General features: G+C 47.0%; 4 protein-coding genes across 4 annotated transcripts; 3 read left to right on the top strand and 1 right to left on the bottom strand.

Moving 5' to 3' along the window:
* Positions 1 to 1,300: 1,300 nt before the first annotated feature.
* FTJAE_7816 (tetracycline efflux (otrb)) lies at positions 1,301 to 3,403 on the top strand (the record flags this gene model as incomplete). The annotated part of the gene is made up of 9 exons (XM_037354568.1): positions 1,301 to 1,450; positions 1,498 to 1,631; positions 1,677 to 1,926; positions 1,979 to 2,154; positions 2,203 to 2,402; positions 2,452 to 2,809; positions 2,865 to 2,930; positions 2,985 to 3,038; positions 3,091 to 3,403. The coding sequence occupies 9 exons, from the start codon at positions 1,301 to 1,303 to the stop codon at positions 3,401 to 3,403; spliced, it is 1,701 nt and encodes a 566-aa protein (XP_037205072.1).
* A 3,122-nt stretch (positions 3,404 to 6,525) lies between these two features.
* FTJAE_7815 (tagatose 1 6-diphosphate aldolase) lies at positions 6,526 to 7,492 on the top strand (the record flags this gene model as incomplete). Its single annotated transcript, XM_037354567.1, has 3 exons — positions 6,526 to 6,595; positions 6,697 to 7,053; positions 7,101 to 7,492. 3 exons carry the CDS (start codon positions 6,526 to 6,528, stop codon positions 7,490 to 7,492), a joined length of 819 nt encoding a protein of 272 aa, XP_037205071.1.
* A 1,673-nt stretch (positions 7,493 to 9,165) lies between these two features.
* FTJAE_7814 (glutathione S-transferase) lies at positions 9,166 to 10,120 on the top strand (the record flags this gene model as incomplete). The annotated part of the gene is made up of 5 exons (XM_037354566.1): positions 9,166 to 9,267; positions 9,314 to 9,535; positions 9,583 to 9,640; positions 9,687 to 9,854; positions 9,909 to 10,120. The coding sequence occupies 5 exons, from the start codon at positions 9,166 to 9,168 to the stop codon at positions 10,118 to 10,120; spliced, it is 762 nt and encodes a 253-aa protein (XP_037205070.1).
* A 68-nt stretch (positions 10,121 to 10,188) lies between these two features.
* On the bottom strand, positions 10,189 to 11,734 carry FTJAE_7813 (phosphatidylserine decarboxylase; the record flags this gene model as incomplete). Its single annotated transcript, XM_037354565.1, has 5 exons — positions 10,189 to 10,862; positions 10,910 to 11,081; positions 11,132 to 11,210; positions 11,263 to 11,622; positions 11,679 to 11,734. 5 exons carry the CDS (start codon positions 11,732 to 11,734, stop codon positions 10,189 to 10,191), a joined length of 1,341 nt encoding a protein of 446 aa, XP_037205069.1.
* Between the last annotated feature and the right edge of the window lie 1,142 nt (positions 11,735 to 12,876).

Raw genomic sequence — 12,876 nt, 5'->3', positions numbered from 1 at the left:
GCCAGCCTTTTTGAATTGGCCATTGGATGGCAGCAGGCTTTGCTCTGCCTCTGCATAAAGCGTGGGATGTCTGGCCGAACAACGCATCTTTTTCTCAAGTGCAACGGTATACCAATCAGAAGAGCTGATATCCACACGACTGCATGAGTCGTTTCTTGAGATCTTCGGCAGATCAAGTGAGTATCGTGGATAGAGAGAATGGGGGTCACCTAGTGAAGTGGCTCTAAAGGGAAGCTCGTTGAAGTGTTTTACTTGAGTTTTCCTACTGATCGACAGATTTTCATCTCTAAATGGATTTGATCTGACGGATTGATAATAGAGCTACTTTAGTAAAACAGGTCATTAAGGTTCTTGATGCTTGTTTTGATGATGCATTGGAGACTTGAAGTGGTGCATACGAGAAATTGACCATCAGGGTGGTGCCATTCATGAGTTTACACGCATATGGGCAACATAATTGGTCAGATGTGACTCTCAGAAGGATCTTTTACTCCTTCTTTCGAGTATGATTTACAATAGCCTCGGTTATTCCCGCAAGCTTGTATCAGCCTTGGGAGAAAAGGACCCTGATAGATAGATTTCCATCTGCGCGGCTCAAGGTGGAGATGCTTAATTTTATCCATAATTTAACTACTTCTAGAAACACCTTGATAGATTTTGTATTCCTTTTCGTTTTCCTCTTGAAAATATTTACAATACTCTTGTTTTTGTTTTGTAAAAAGCCATTGTTATTGACAGTGACCTCTGAGAAAGTCTGTTGAGCATCGTGAAAGCCTCAGAGTCATCAACGAGCATGTTTATCGCGAATTTTCGCAAATATGCTCAATTAGCTCATATGAGAGATTATAGTGGCGTGTTTAGAGCCGTCTTTGATCTTCGTTGCAACCTCATTCTTCGCAAAAACCGCGCTGTTGCAACCTTAGTTGCCGATCCCTAGCGATGACACCTTCGCGTCAGTCTAAGAGCCAATCGCACCAGACTTTCTTTGGCTACGACATTTTAATTTAATTTACATAAAAGTCATTCATAACAATAAAAGGGGCAATAATGGCTCAAGGTACCCGGCACGGTAGTTGAGCGGTAGTTGAAGCGGTGTACCGGGAAAACAACCTTGTTTCAGCCAAAAGGGTTGCGCAAGCGTCGATCCCTGAGCAAGTTTGAGCGAGGTAGAAGGCTGCCACAAAGGGACTTGTTTACCGTCAAGGTGGCTCCCATTCCGCCATCAGGATTAAAGGAGCTCCCACTGCATTTTTGCTCACCTCGGCGCTTAGACGGTGGACTCGTCGCGACACCAAACACAATGGCAGAAACTCGTGAACCAGACGCCAACGCAGTCATGAGCCGTAATACAGGCTCAGCAAACACTATTGTTGTAGACTCAGGCGACAATGAAAAGACCCATGAGTTCAATGAGCAGACAAATTATGTGCCAAAGCGAGCCATCATTACAGTAAGTCCCACACAATAGTGATATCGCCATGCTGACTTGAAATACAGATATTCCTGGCATGCGCAAGTGTAGACCTGCTGGCGTTGATGGACCAGACTATGCTGGCAACCAGTTTATACATCATCGGAAATGCTTTGGGATCAACAGCCCAGGTCTCATGGATCGCAAGCGGATATTTCATGTAAGCTTCATCAGCGCTGGTGCGAGACTACGCTAACAATGCCAGAACTTCCACAGTCGGGCAGCTCATGTATGGGAGATTATCTGATATATGGTCTCGCAAAATCATCCTACTACTAGGCCTCGCGATATTCTTCGTCGGATCGCTGGCCTCGTCCCTGGCACGGTCTGTCCTGCAGCTCACAATCTTCCGAGCCTTTACAGGTATCGGAGGTGGAGGGCTTATGACTGTGGCGCAGCTCATAGTGAGTGATGTAGTACCTCTGCGAGAGAGGGGGAAGTATCAAGGCATATTGGTGAGTTTGCTGTGACCAAGGCTTGTATCATCATGGCTAACAATATTTAAAGGGTGCTGTCGTTGCTCTCGCAAATGGCATAGGTCCTGTCATTGGAGGTGCACTCTCGTCGAGTTCTGCGGACTCATGGCGATGGATCTTCAGAATGCAACTACCACTGACGCTTTTGACAACGTTTTGCGTACTATTCTTCATGCCATTGAAGAAAGTAGAAGGAGATTGGAGACTGTGGGTTCCATAAATAATTGCTAGAGTTCCAGCTGACGTGATAAATAGCAAGCTGAAAGCCGTTGACTTTCTGGGCATATTCCTTGCCTTGGCTGGAATGACAGTGGTTATCTTGGGATTAACCTGGGGAGGAAAAGAGTACTCCTGGAATTCCACTCAGGTTATCGCAACATTAGTAGTGGGCACGGCTGTATCCGTTGCTTTCATGCTATGGCAGTGGAAAGGCCCTCGATATCCATTGATACCACGTAAGAAGCTCTATGCTACAACACAAAACGTTCTCTGACATCAATCCAGTGCATATTTTCAAGTCAAAGATCGTCAACGGTGCCTGCCTAACCATGGCTATCAACGGTTGGAACTTCGTCATGCAGGTTTATTACATTCCCTCCTTCTACCAACTTGTCTACGGCTACTCCGCGACCAAATCCGGAGTAATGCTTCTCCCCATCACTCTCCTCCAAACAGCCAGTAGCACTTTCTCCGGACTCATCGTACACTGGATCGGTCGGTACCGTGAGTGCATCCTGTTTGGCTGGTTGTGCTGGGCCATAGGTCTTGGTTTGATGTCAACTCTTGATGAAAACACGGGCATTGGAAAACAAATTGGTTATTCGGTACTTATTGGAGTGGGTGTTGGTAATACACTCCAACCGTGAGTCGAAATTGCGACCCTCAGATAGGCTTGATAAGTTGACTGACTGTGACAGTGCGCTCATTGCTACGCAAGCTGGGGTGGAGAGGCGTGATATGGCTGTTGTCACATCATTCCGCAAGTAAGTGACAAGCCCACCACGTAATCCGCAGACAAGTCTGACCAAACATGATAGTTTCGTGAGAAACTTGGGAGCTACACTAGGACTTGCAGTCTGCGGGACAATTCTGTATGTCAAAACCAAGGAATATTCTGACAAACATTCGCTGATGTCAGTCTAGGAACAACGTCTTAGCAGGTTCTTTATCCTCCCTAAACCTAGACGGACATGACTCAAAGACATTGCTCGGCAACCCTCAGACATTTCTAGACACAGTCTCACAAAGTGAAGCTGAAAAGATCCGCTCAGTTCTCATCCCAGCATACAGACAAGGATTCCGCATAATATTTCTTATAGGCGCAGGCGTCGCAAGCCTTGCATTCGTGATAGCGTTTTTCCTGATGCCGCAGGTTGATCTCACTCGACCGGACGACTCCCGGCTCAAGGAGGAAGGTCGTAAGGCTTATGAGGAGAGAGGGAAAAGTGCGGTGTAGTGCCGGTGACGCCGCATTACCTATTCTTCGTTTCTGCTTTTATGGGGGGACTTGGGTACACGAATCTTGTAGACAGTGTCAAGCCTTGGCTATCAACAATCGTTTTCTAATTTTTACTGTCAGTGTGACTAGACTGACGGTATATAACGGTCAACCGTGTGTTTCGCCCCCCTATGTTGGCCTTGTGATGGGTTGTGGAATTCGCCACTTCCTTGTAAAGCTGCAAGACCTTGTAGATCATAATCTTTTGTTGATAGAAGGCAAAGGGCACGAAATACGGTTCTGAGCACCGAACTGGGAATTCTGTATTGAGTTGAAGTCAACGTCTCTCCAGACCAGACGCAGTGGCTGAAATCTGGACCTGAGGCATGATGAGCTATCTTTGTTCCCACCATTACTTGATTCACTGTTTAGCCGCGTACTAGATGAGGTAAAGATCGATGTTCAGGCCGAGTCCTATTAGTTTGAACCCTCCATGTCTCCCATCATTATGGAGTTCTAGAACTTCTAGGTTTATGTGGTCCTGAAACTGTTGAGCTGAAATAGAGCTGAAGACAACACGAACGGTCTAAGATGTGTTTTTGTCATCTCAATAGAGTAAAGAACAACATCGCTAATTTTGTTTTTCTTATTTCAGAGGGTACCACTGTAGGCATCGTTTGCGGTTGAGTCCCCCTTGATAGTGGCGAGCCCTTGACTTGGTGCGCCAAGAAACCACTTGCGGTCTTCTCCCGTAAGCTCTGCACCAGTAACATATCGTCTTGACTCATATGTCTCACTGTCTCAAATTATAAGACCCCTGGTAATATAAAGATAACCCGTTTCGTGGTCATACTGTCAGGTTCCTCCCACTTTTTCAGAAGATGCGGCTATTATGACGATCATTTTACAGTTTGACTAGTGGACGACCCAATCACCTTTAGCGGAGGGGGACGGCCGAAGTTGAGGCTATTGGCTGCTTTTGCAGGATATGTTGAAGGTGCAGGGCTCTCATGTGCTCCTCGGAGAAAAGACTGGGGTTCATATGCGGACGTTGACAGACGTTCAGGTGATGGCGGCACGAGGTAAGCGGCCAATGATAGGTTTTACAGTCTCTGATAATTTCCTTACTGTGATTGACCAGGGGGGCTTTGTCAGGCTGCTCTCTGATATACCTCACGTCGACTCAGCCGAATTGTGCTTGACTTGATGTAGTTTTTCCTTCTTTTTCCCCAGAGCAGATACCGTTTTAGGGTAAAACGTGCCAACGGTCCTCAAACTCGAACCACGACTCCTCAGCATCATCTAAGAAATGGCCGATTTTAAAAGCCAAAACCATCAACGTCCTCTCCTCCCTGCTCCCGAAATACCGCCCGGTCCTGCACCCCGCCTTGTCCTCCAACGTTACCCAAGGGTAGGTGTCACGGTTGCTTGTGAAACCTGCCGCAAGCGAAAGATCAGGGTCGGTCCATCCTTCAAATCTTTCTCAAACATGTATCTAACCATTTATCGTAGTGCAATGGGAATCGACCGCGTTGTAATGGCTGCATTCGGGCCGGTTCCGAGTGCAATTATCCGCCCATGAATAGAGATCACGAGTTACGGCAACGTTACGAGCATCTACAAACTGAAAAGACGGAATATAAAAGGCTTGTCGACTTGCTACGATTACGAGACCACAAAGAAGTGAATGTCATTCTTGATATGCTCCGCCAAAACACGAGCGTACACGAGGTTCTTCGTCAGGTTGAGCATGGAGATATGCTATGCGGGCTGTCCCTTGCGTCTGAAGATAGGTATATCTTATTATTCTTTACTTCCTAGCCACGCGAATTCTGCAGTCATGCGTAGAGACCTTATGACTGACTCTGTTCTTAGAGTATGTAATAGCTCGAGCATATTACGGGCCGTCGAGAGCCCTCAGTCGCTGCCATCGGATAGCGACTGAGCAGGCTTTTCGACACACTCTCCCTAGGCTATGCTCTCTCTTGACCTTCCTCTTTTTCATCTGAGGTCATCGTCACTTTCTACAAGAACCTCTCTAGCATACCAACACACAGCTTCCCCTCCCTTACCTCACCCACCATAACCTTCTTTGATATTGCTGCATTCGTGAGCACCATGTGCTTCCATGCTAAACTCTTACTGACTGTTATCAAGTAACACCGTCACCGCAAACTCCCGTTCCCCGATTAGCTTCGAGTCCCTGATACTCCCAGACGAAGACTTCTAGAAATGGTTACATCTTTGAACAATACAAATGGCTTCTTACACTCCTTTCAACATCATCAGGCAGTAAAACAACTATATCATCTCGGTGGCCGATTTAGAGGCCCAGATCGTATTCACCCTAAGGACGATCCCCAACGGAATACGATTTACGAACACAACAACACGGGGTCCCCTGTCTCATGTGTCAAAGTACATTACGAAGCCTTTTTGTATCACGTTTAATGCTGCCTTTCTCTTCTTGAATTGTTAAAAACAAGAGCTCATCTTACTGAACCATGGCATTCTCTCAGCTTGTCCTTAAAGAGATATCACAAATCAAGAGGATTCACATCAACATAAAAGGACTACGGGGTTTCTCGGAACGTGATCAAATATCTGAGGAAGATTCTAGAATGAGCATGTTGGTGTGTGATAGGCTGGCAAGCTTGTAAGACACATACGGACTTTATGAAGGGTTCGCTGGAGGGTGGTGGGTTCTGCAGATTGCAGGGAGATAGTTGAACATTACCGTGTTTTTGTTTTATAGTTGTTGGATTGTAGTTATACAAGACTTTCGTTATAGAAACATTTCGTAGCACCATCAGGTGTGTTACTTTTTCAGTACCTTCACTCCGTCTCAATCAAGGCGCCACCAAGCAAGCGAAGGAGAAATGAATATACTACTTACTGCATGTAAGCGTGTCATGAACTTATCTATCAGATTTTGCGGTAAGTAAGTTTGCGGAATTGGGTAAACCCAAGTCTACGAAACTCATTTGATCCTGTTGCTGTTATAATCGTACCCAAGCGACAAGTTGGTGGCTCCCATTTCGTCATTGAATGATGACTAAACCAGATATGCTGCTGCATGTCATGTCACCCCATCCAATGGTTTTGTTCCTCAAAACACTTCATTTACATACCACTTCACCATGCCAGAATCAACTGAAAATTTGAGGCACACAAACAGAACCTTGCGTATCTTGGAAGATGCTGTCAAGGGTAATTACGGGGTCTTGGCAGCAATATGGTTTGCCTTCCGAACCATCGTAGGCGCTGCCTACTGACCATAACACGTAGTTACAATTTTGAACATCTCACAGCTATAGTCAAAGCAGCCGAAGCAAAACGATCTCCCCTGATTCTCCTCCTGTTTCCATCCACTCTTAGACAACTACCAACTCTAGCCTGGGCAGCATCCGCAGCTATAAAATCAGCGACCATTCCGCTCTCTCTACATCTCGATCATGCACAAGATGTATCTCAGATCGAAGAAGTTGTTAAAACTTTGCCTTTCGACTCGATTATGGTTGATATGAGTCACTATGACCACGAGGAAAATCTTGCCAAGACCGCCGTACTGACGAAGTTGTGTCATGAGCGGGGTATCGCTGTCGAGGCGGAGAGTGGACGGATCAATGGAGGGGAAGATGGCATCGCTGATACTGGCGATCTTGAAGGTGAGTACGGCTCATCACTCTGGTAGCTGAGGTTAACATTGCGGCAGCTCTATTTACTTCTCCCGAGGAGATAGAAGACTTCCTCAAAGCAGGCATCAACATCCTGGCCCCAAGTGTTGGCAATATTCATGGTGACTATGGTCCCGAAGGACCACGACTTGACCTTGCTAGACTCGCATCCATTAATCAACAGATCCGCGGACGTGCATTCATGGCACTTCACGGGACAAATGACTTCACCGCTAAGATCATGCAAGACTGCATCAAAGCTGGAGCCGTGAAGCTCAATGTCAACAAGTTGCTTTTGGAGATTTGGCACGTCCATTTGAAAGAAAAGGCACAAATTCCTTTTATGCAGCGTGTAGATGAAGGGATAGAGATACTACAGGCTGAAGTCGAGAGATGGATAGATATTTGTGGAAGTGCTGGCAAGGCATAGTCAAGCTCACAAGACGCGACCCTTGGCAATTGAAAAGTACTCAGCAGTCAAGGACAAGTTTCTCATGGCTACCCTTTTCAGGTGTTTGATATTGGGTTTAGATGCGTTAGTAAACGATTTTCTTTTTCGTGCTCTGGTGCGCGCTTCCAGAGAACTATGTTATATTTACCCTTCCGGAGAACTATATTATATATATATCATCGTAACATAACTGTGTCCAGCATGAAATAAATAAATCACACAAAGACTTAATCAAGATTGCATATCAACTCTCGACAGCGTTTGTGGCTGCCTGTCTATATCTTTATGATAGAAAGAACACATTCTGACATAGAATATGACAATCTTATGACCACTACATACTATTCTTCATCACTGCCAACCATGAAGAAAGTGCGATCAGGTGCAGGACTTTGGTCAACTGTCCCTCGGGACCCCAGTGAGAAATATTTGATTGCGGGAGAGAAGAAAGGATTTAGCTATACAGGTAGGGAGAAGACTCCCTATCTATAGAAGGACCCAGGACCTCGTCTGGTGGCTACTCGCCGATTAGTGTTATAGATCTAGATCATGTATTCAAGCTTTTACGATTTAGAACTTAGGTTTAACAAGACGTGGTTGGAATCAACATCTTAGCCCGATACTGAAAATACATTTGCGCTAAGTCAGGCTTACCATCCAAATCATGGGCACTCAAATCAAAGAACAAGTTTGATAAAGCTAAAGTATTCTACTAAGATTGAGTCTAACAGAGTATGTATTCTGCTGTCAAAGTCCAACTTGGCAGCAGATTGAGCACGGTTAGCAAACTCAAGAAACACCGATGCTTTGATTCCAGTACCTTGATGAATAAGTTAATTACGGAGGTCTGTTCCTATCTTTTTCCGTGTTTGCGAGGTCATTCGGTGTCGCTTACACCAAATTTCGATGGTCGTTCAGTGTACGGAGCCGAGGGTGGGGCCGATCCGGCACCAGTTCCGTTGCAAAGATACGTATCCATCATGGAGAACACCCGACGGCTACACTGAAGACTTCAGAACAGGTATTACAGCTCTAAAAGTCTGCTGCAAGTGCCTATGAGTTGGGGGCTAGTGGGAATAAGGCTTAACAATGAGAAATTAATCTGGTGAGCAGCTCAGGAACAAAACCCTGTGAAAAGGCTTTCTTCGTCCTCAGGGAGAGACCCCACGAACAGAGGAGCTCAGAGCAATGACATCAATGACCCTGTCCTTGTGGTTAGTTCACTCAAAGTGCCGACGCTGACGAAGATTTGCCAGAAGAGGTAATCTCATATCAAGAGCAAAAGAGTGAGTCCTTGAGGATCATATACAAAGCAGACGATACAGCAACAACTGGAGTATTTCCCCATGGAGCATTCGGAGACGGGCTGATTACAAAGACTGTTGTCACAATCGCGCAATGTGCCTTGGTCCAATGTGGGTTCAACCTCCACCAACTTCGGATTACCAAGCCAAATCCAGCTGTACAATGAATAATCCATCCAATCCCCAGAAAAAGGAACCCCTCACTATGCCGTAGCTCTACAGATGTAGTATTTGTAACCTCATATCATCATATAAAGTGCCATTCCCCTCATTCAACCTCATTCTCGTATCTACACCCTCAAATTAATGACATCGCGCATCACCCAATTGGGAAAACAACTCTTCACAATGGCTCAAAAGACCAAGACCGACATCACCCTCTACACCACCAACACGCCCAATGGCATCAAACCCTCTATCCTGCTCGAGGAGCTCAACCTCGAGTACAAGGTAAACCCCCAATCTTTCCACTCATGAGTACCACTAACAAGCTCAGGTGTATCCTATCAAGATGACCGAGAATGAGCAGAAGGAGGAGTGGTTCCTCAAGATCAACCCCAACGGTCGCATCCCGGCTCTCACTGATACCCTCGACGGCAAGCAGATCCGCGTTTTTGAGAGTGGTGCTATGCTGCAGTACCTCGTTGATCGCTACGATAAGGACCACAAGCTTTCGTTCCCTCATGGATCTGCTGAGCATTGGGAGATGACCAGCTGGGTGAGTCTTCTCATTCAAACCGTCAGATCATAGCTAACAGTTTGCAGCTCATGTGGCAGATGGGTGGTCTCGGCCCCATGCAGGGTCAAGCCAACCACTTCAAGCGTATGTTCTCACTTATACGATTCGTGGTACTATACTGACAGCACAGGCTACGCTCCCGAGAAGATTGAGTACGGCATCAACCGCTACACCAACGAGACCCGTCGTCTCTACCGCACTCTCGACACTCACCTCGCCCAGACAGAATCCGGCTACATCGTCGGCGACAAGGTGACCATCGCCGACATTTCCATCTGGGGCTGGGTCTCCAGCGCAAGTAAGTCTTCCCTCTCCCCGTGCATCACCACTACCGTTTCCTAACACCCAACAGAATGGGCCGGTGTTGATCTCTCCGAGTTCCCACACCTCGAGAAGTGGCTCTACAAGCTCCTCGAGCGCCCTGGTTTCGAGGCTGGCCGACATGTTCCTACGCGCCACACAGCTTTTGAGCTGGCCAAGCTGAGTGAGGAGGAACTTGAGGCCAAGGCCAGTGCGTCCAAGGCTTGGGTTCAGGCTGGTATGAAGGAAGATGCGAAGAAATAAATAATGAAAGCATAAATGAAGCGTAATACATTCTGTTTTGACTATATCTCGAATCACCTGTAGCTGTCTTACTTCTTCACAACAGCCAATTGGCTTCGAACTGGCACGTTCTCCTCCCGACCAACCTCGGGGAATCCCTCAACCTTGACGCCTTTGCGGAAGATAACACAATGCGTCGAGCCTCCAAAGTGGAACATGCCCGTCTCCTGTCCCTTCTTGACGTGCTGTCCCTCCTTGACGGTAATCTCACATGTACTAACCTCATCCATACCAATACCAACGAACGCAATGAGTCCGATCGCCGGCTCGTCAGCCTCAATCAGAATGATAGCCCTCGTCGCCAATGCACTCAGATATCCCTGACTCTGCGATAATCCCGCTGACGAGATCTCCGTCGATCCAGGCTCGCCTACACCTTCGAATAGAGGCTCGCTGAAATACGTTCCGTCTTGGACGAAGGCACGTACGACCTTACCGGATACGGGAGTGTGCCAGCGGTGGTAGGAGAGAGCGGACAGGAAGGCTTGATAGATGGTTCCGCCGGCGAACTTCTCAGCGAGAGGATCGTGAGCCAGCATATCGAGGATAGAGTAAGGCTGGCCCTTGGCAAAGAAACGGTCGCGGAGTTTCACGTCGCGTTCGATGTTGTAGACGCGCGATTCACAGCAGTTGGCGATGACAAGGTCGTCATCTGGTGAAGCAACGGGACGAGCGCTGTCGCGAACCTTGCGAGTGAAGAAGTCTACCAATTGTGAGCTATGGTTCATACTGGCGAAGCTGTTGACTTACCATCCCAGGACTTGAAGCCGTAGTATTTGGCTGAGGGATCACACTCGAAGACCTCCTCAAACTTGAAGTTTGTCTTATTTGGCTTGTTGGCGACCTCGACGAGGTCATTCAGACCTACTGGGCCAAACCAACCTTGCTTGTGATCTCCCAGAACCTTAGCAGATTCAGGCGTCTGTCTGTCGTCAGTATTACTCTCAAGATAAATCATATAGATCAACATACCATAAGAAACTTGCCCCAGTGGTTGAGAACCTTCTTGAGCATGCGATTCACATCAGGGTCGAGAAACGCCGCATAACCACTATCTCACTCATCAGCAATCACTTATCAATCCCATATCACATAAAACTCACCTGGGCGTTCCCATAGGATAGTCAAAGATGGCACAGAGCGGCACGCCTACCATGCCCACGCTCTCCGCCGCATCCGTCCACTCTGGCGCCGTGCTAAAGATGTGATTGAGCACCTGCAGCATATGCTCGTAGTCTCTCAACTGAGGTGTTCCAGTAGGGTCATTCTCGTACGGATGTTTCTGGGGGATCTCCTCAAACATCTGGATGAAGTACATGTACACGCGGGGCGTCTTCTCGATAAAGTCCTTGAACTCTTGGAGAACGGGGGTGAGCTCTTTGGGGTTCTCATCAGCGTGTTTTGTGACGCGGCGCATGTACTCTCTGTGCACGCGATGGTCGGCGGGAAGCCATGCTCCGGGTCTGTGAGTGTTAGTGCATGTTGAGCTTGTGGTTGTGGTTGAGAGTGTAGGTCCTACTTGTGAATCCGGTGCTTGGCGGGGATTTTATGATGATCTCCGTGCTGATGAACCATTGTCACTGATGATATCTTGCACTGAAGCAATTGTAAACATGTAAATGAATTTTAAATGCCAAGAAAGGTTCCAGGAGATCTCCCGATCTATGTATAAATACCCCATAGTCTACCAAGTTCTCAAGCCCAGATCTAACTCACTCTCCCTCTCCCTCTACGTCAGCATCTCGATGATGCAAACTAACAAGCCAAACTCCACACGCGGGCATTACCGCATCGCATCAGATCCGAATTACCCGTTTCTGGAATGCCGTTATCCGTACGCAATTCCCTGATAATTATTGGTTTTTAATAATGAGAACCGCATGAATTCACGCGAAATTTCATGTGCCGATCTCCCGATTGCAACGCGTACTGCCAAAGGGTAATGATGACGTTGTGGGCGTTTTTGAGACCGGGTTTTCCGACAGACGCTTCAGAGCTGAGGGGTAACTTGGTGACATTGGGGTGATAACTCGTTAGAACAAACTCGTTTCGATATAGAATACCTGATATTCAGCTGGAGATGCTTAATCTTCATGCCAGACACAGGTGAAGAATCCTTCAAGGTTTCTTGGCACATACCTCTTCAAGGCTCAAAGAAACAAGAGACTGAGGTCATTCACAGACACGGCACAGCATCTAATAATTTAACGTCTTGTTATTGATTCACTCAACTTCGCTCTCCAAAATCTCTAATAACAAGATAACTGAGCAGGTTCCAGTCGCTAGAACAAGCTCACGCCAGCATCGCCCAGACTCTCGCTCACTCACTCACTCACTCACTCAGAGCGACTCCGATCCCAAGGCCCATCAATTCTATCATCCCACTGCAGTTCATGTCCCCTCCTCCTTTGGCAAGAATATAACAAGAAGTACCATTTTAACGGCAAAACCACTCAACTATCAAAACGCAAAACAAGAAGCTCAAACGCCGATAATTAAATACAAATAATGAAGGACTCCGGGAAAGACGTGTATCTCTCACATCACCAGATCTCAGACAGCCTACCGCTTGAGCCTGTCAGGTCGGTGAATGCTTGACCTTTCCGCGAGTGAAGTGATTGTCTCGGTGACAAGGTCGCTATCTTTTGGTCCGGATGGGGTGGAACGGATCGCTAAAGTTGTGACAAAGGGAATGGCAGTTGCGTCGCTAAAGAGAT

This window comes from Fusarium tjaetaba (assembly GCF_013396195.1).
Source record: "Fusarium tjaetaba strain NRRL 66243 chromosome Unknown NRRL66243_c0000159, whole genome shotgun sequence".
Taxonomy (NCBI): Eukaryota; Fungi; Ascomycota; class Sordariomycetes; order Hypocreales; family Nectriaceae; genus Fusarium; species Fusarium tjaetaba.
The sequence above is the reverse complement of the archived record's forward strand: the minus strand, read 5'-3'. Positions and strand labels throughout refer to the sequence as shown.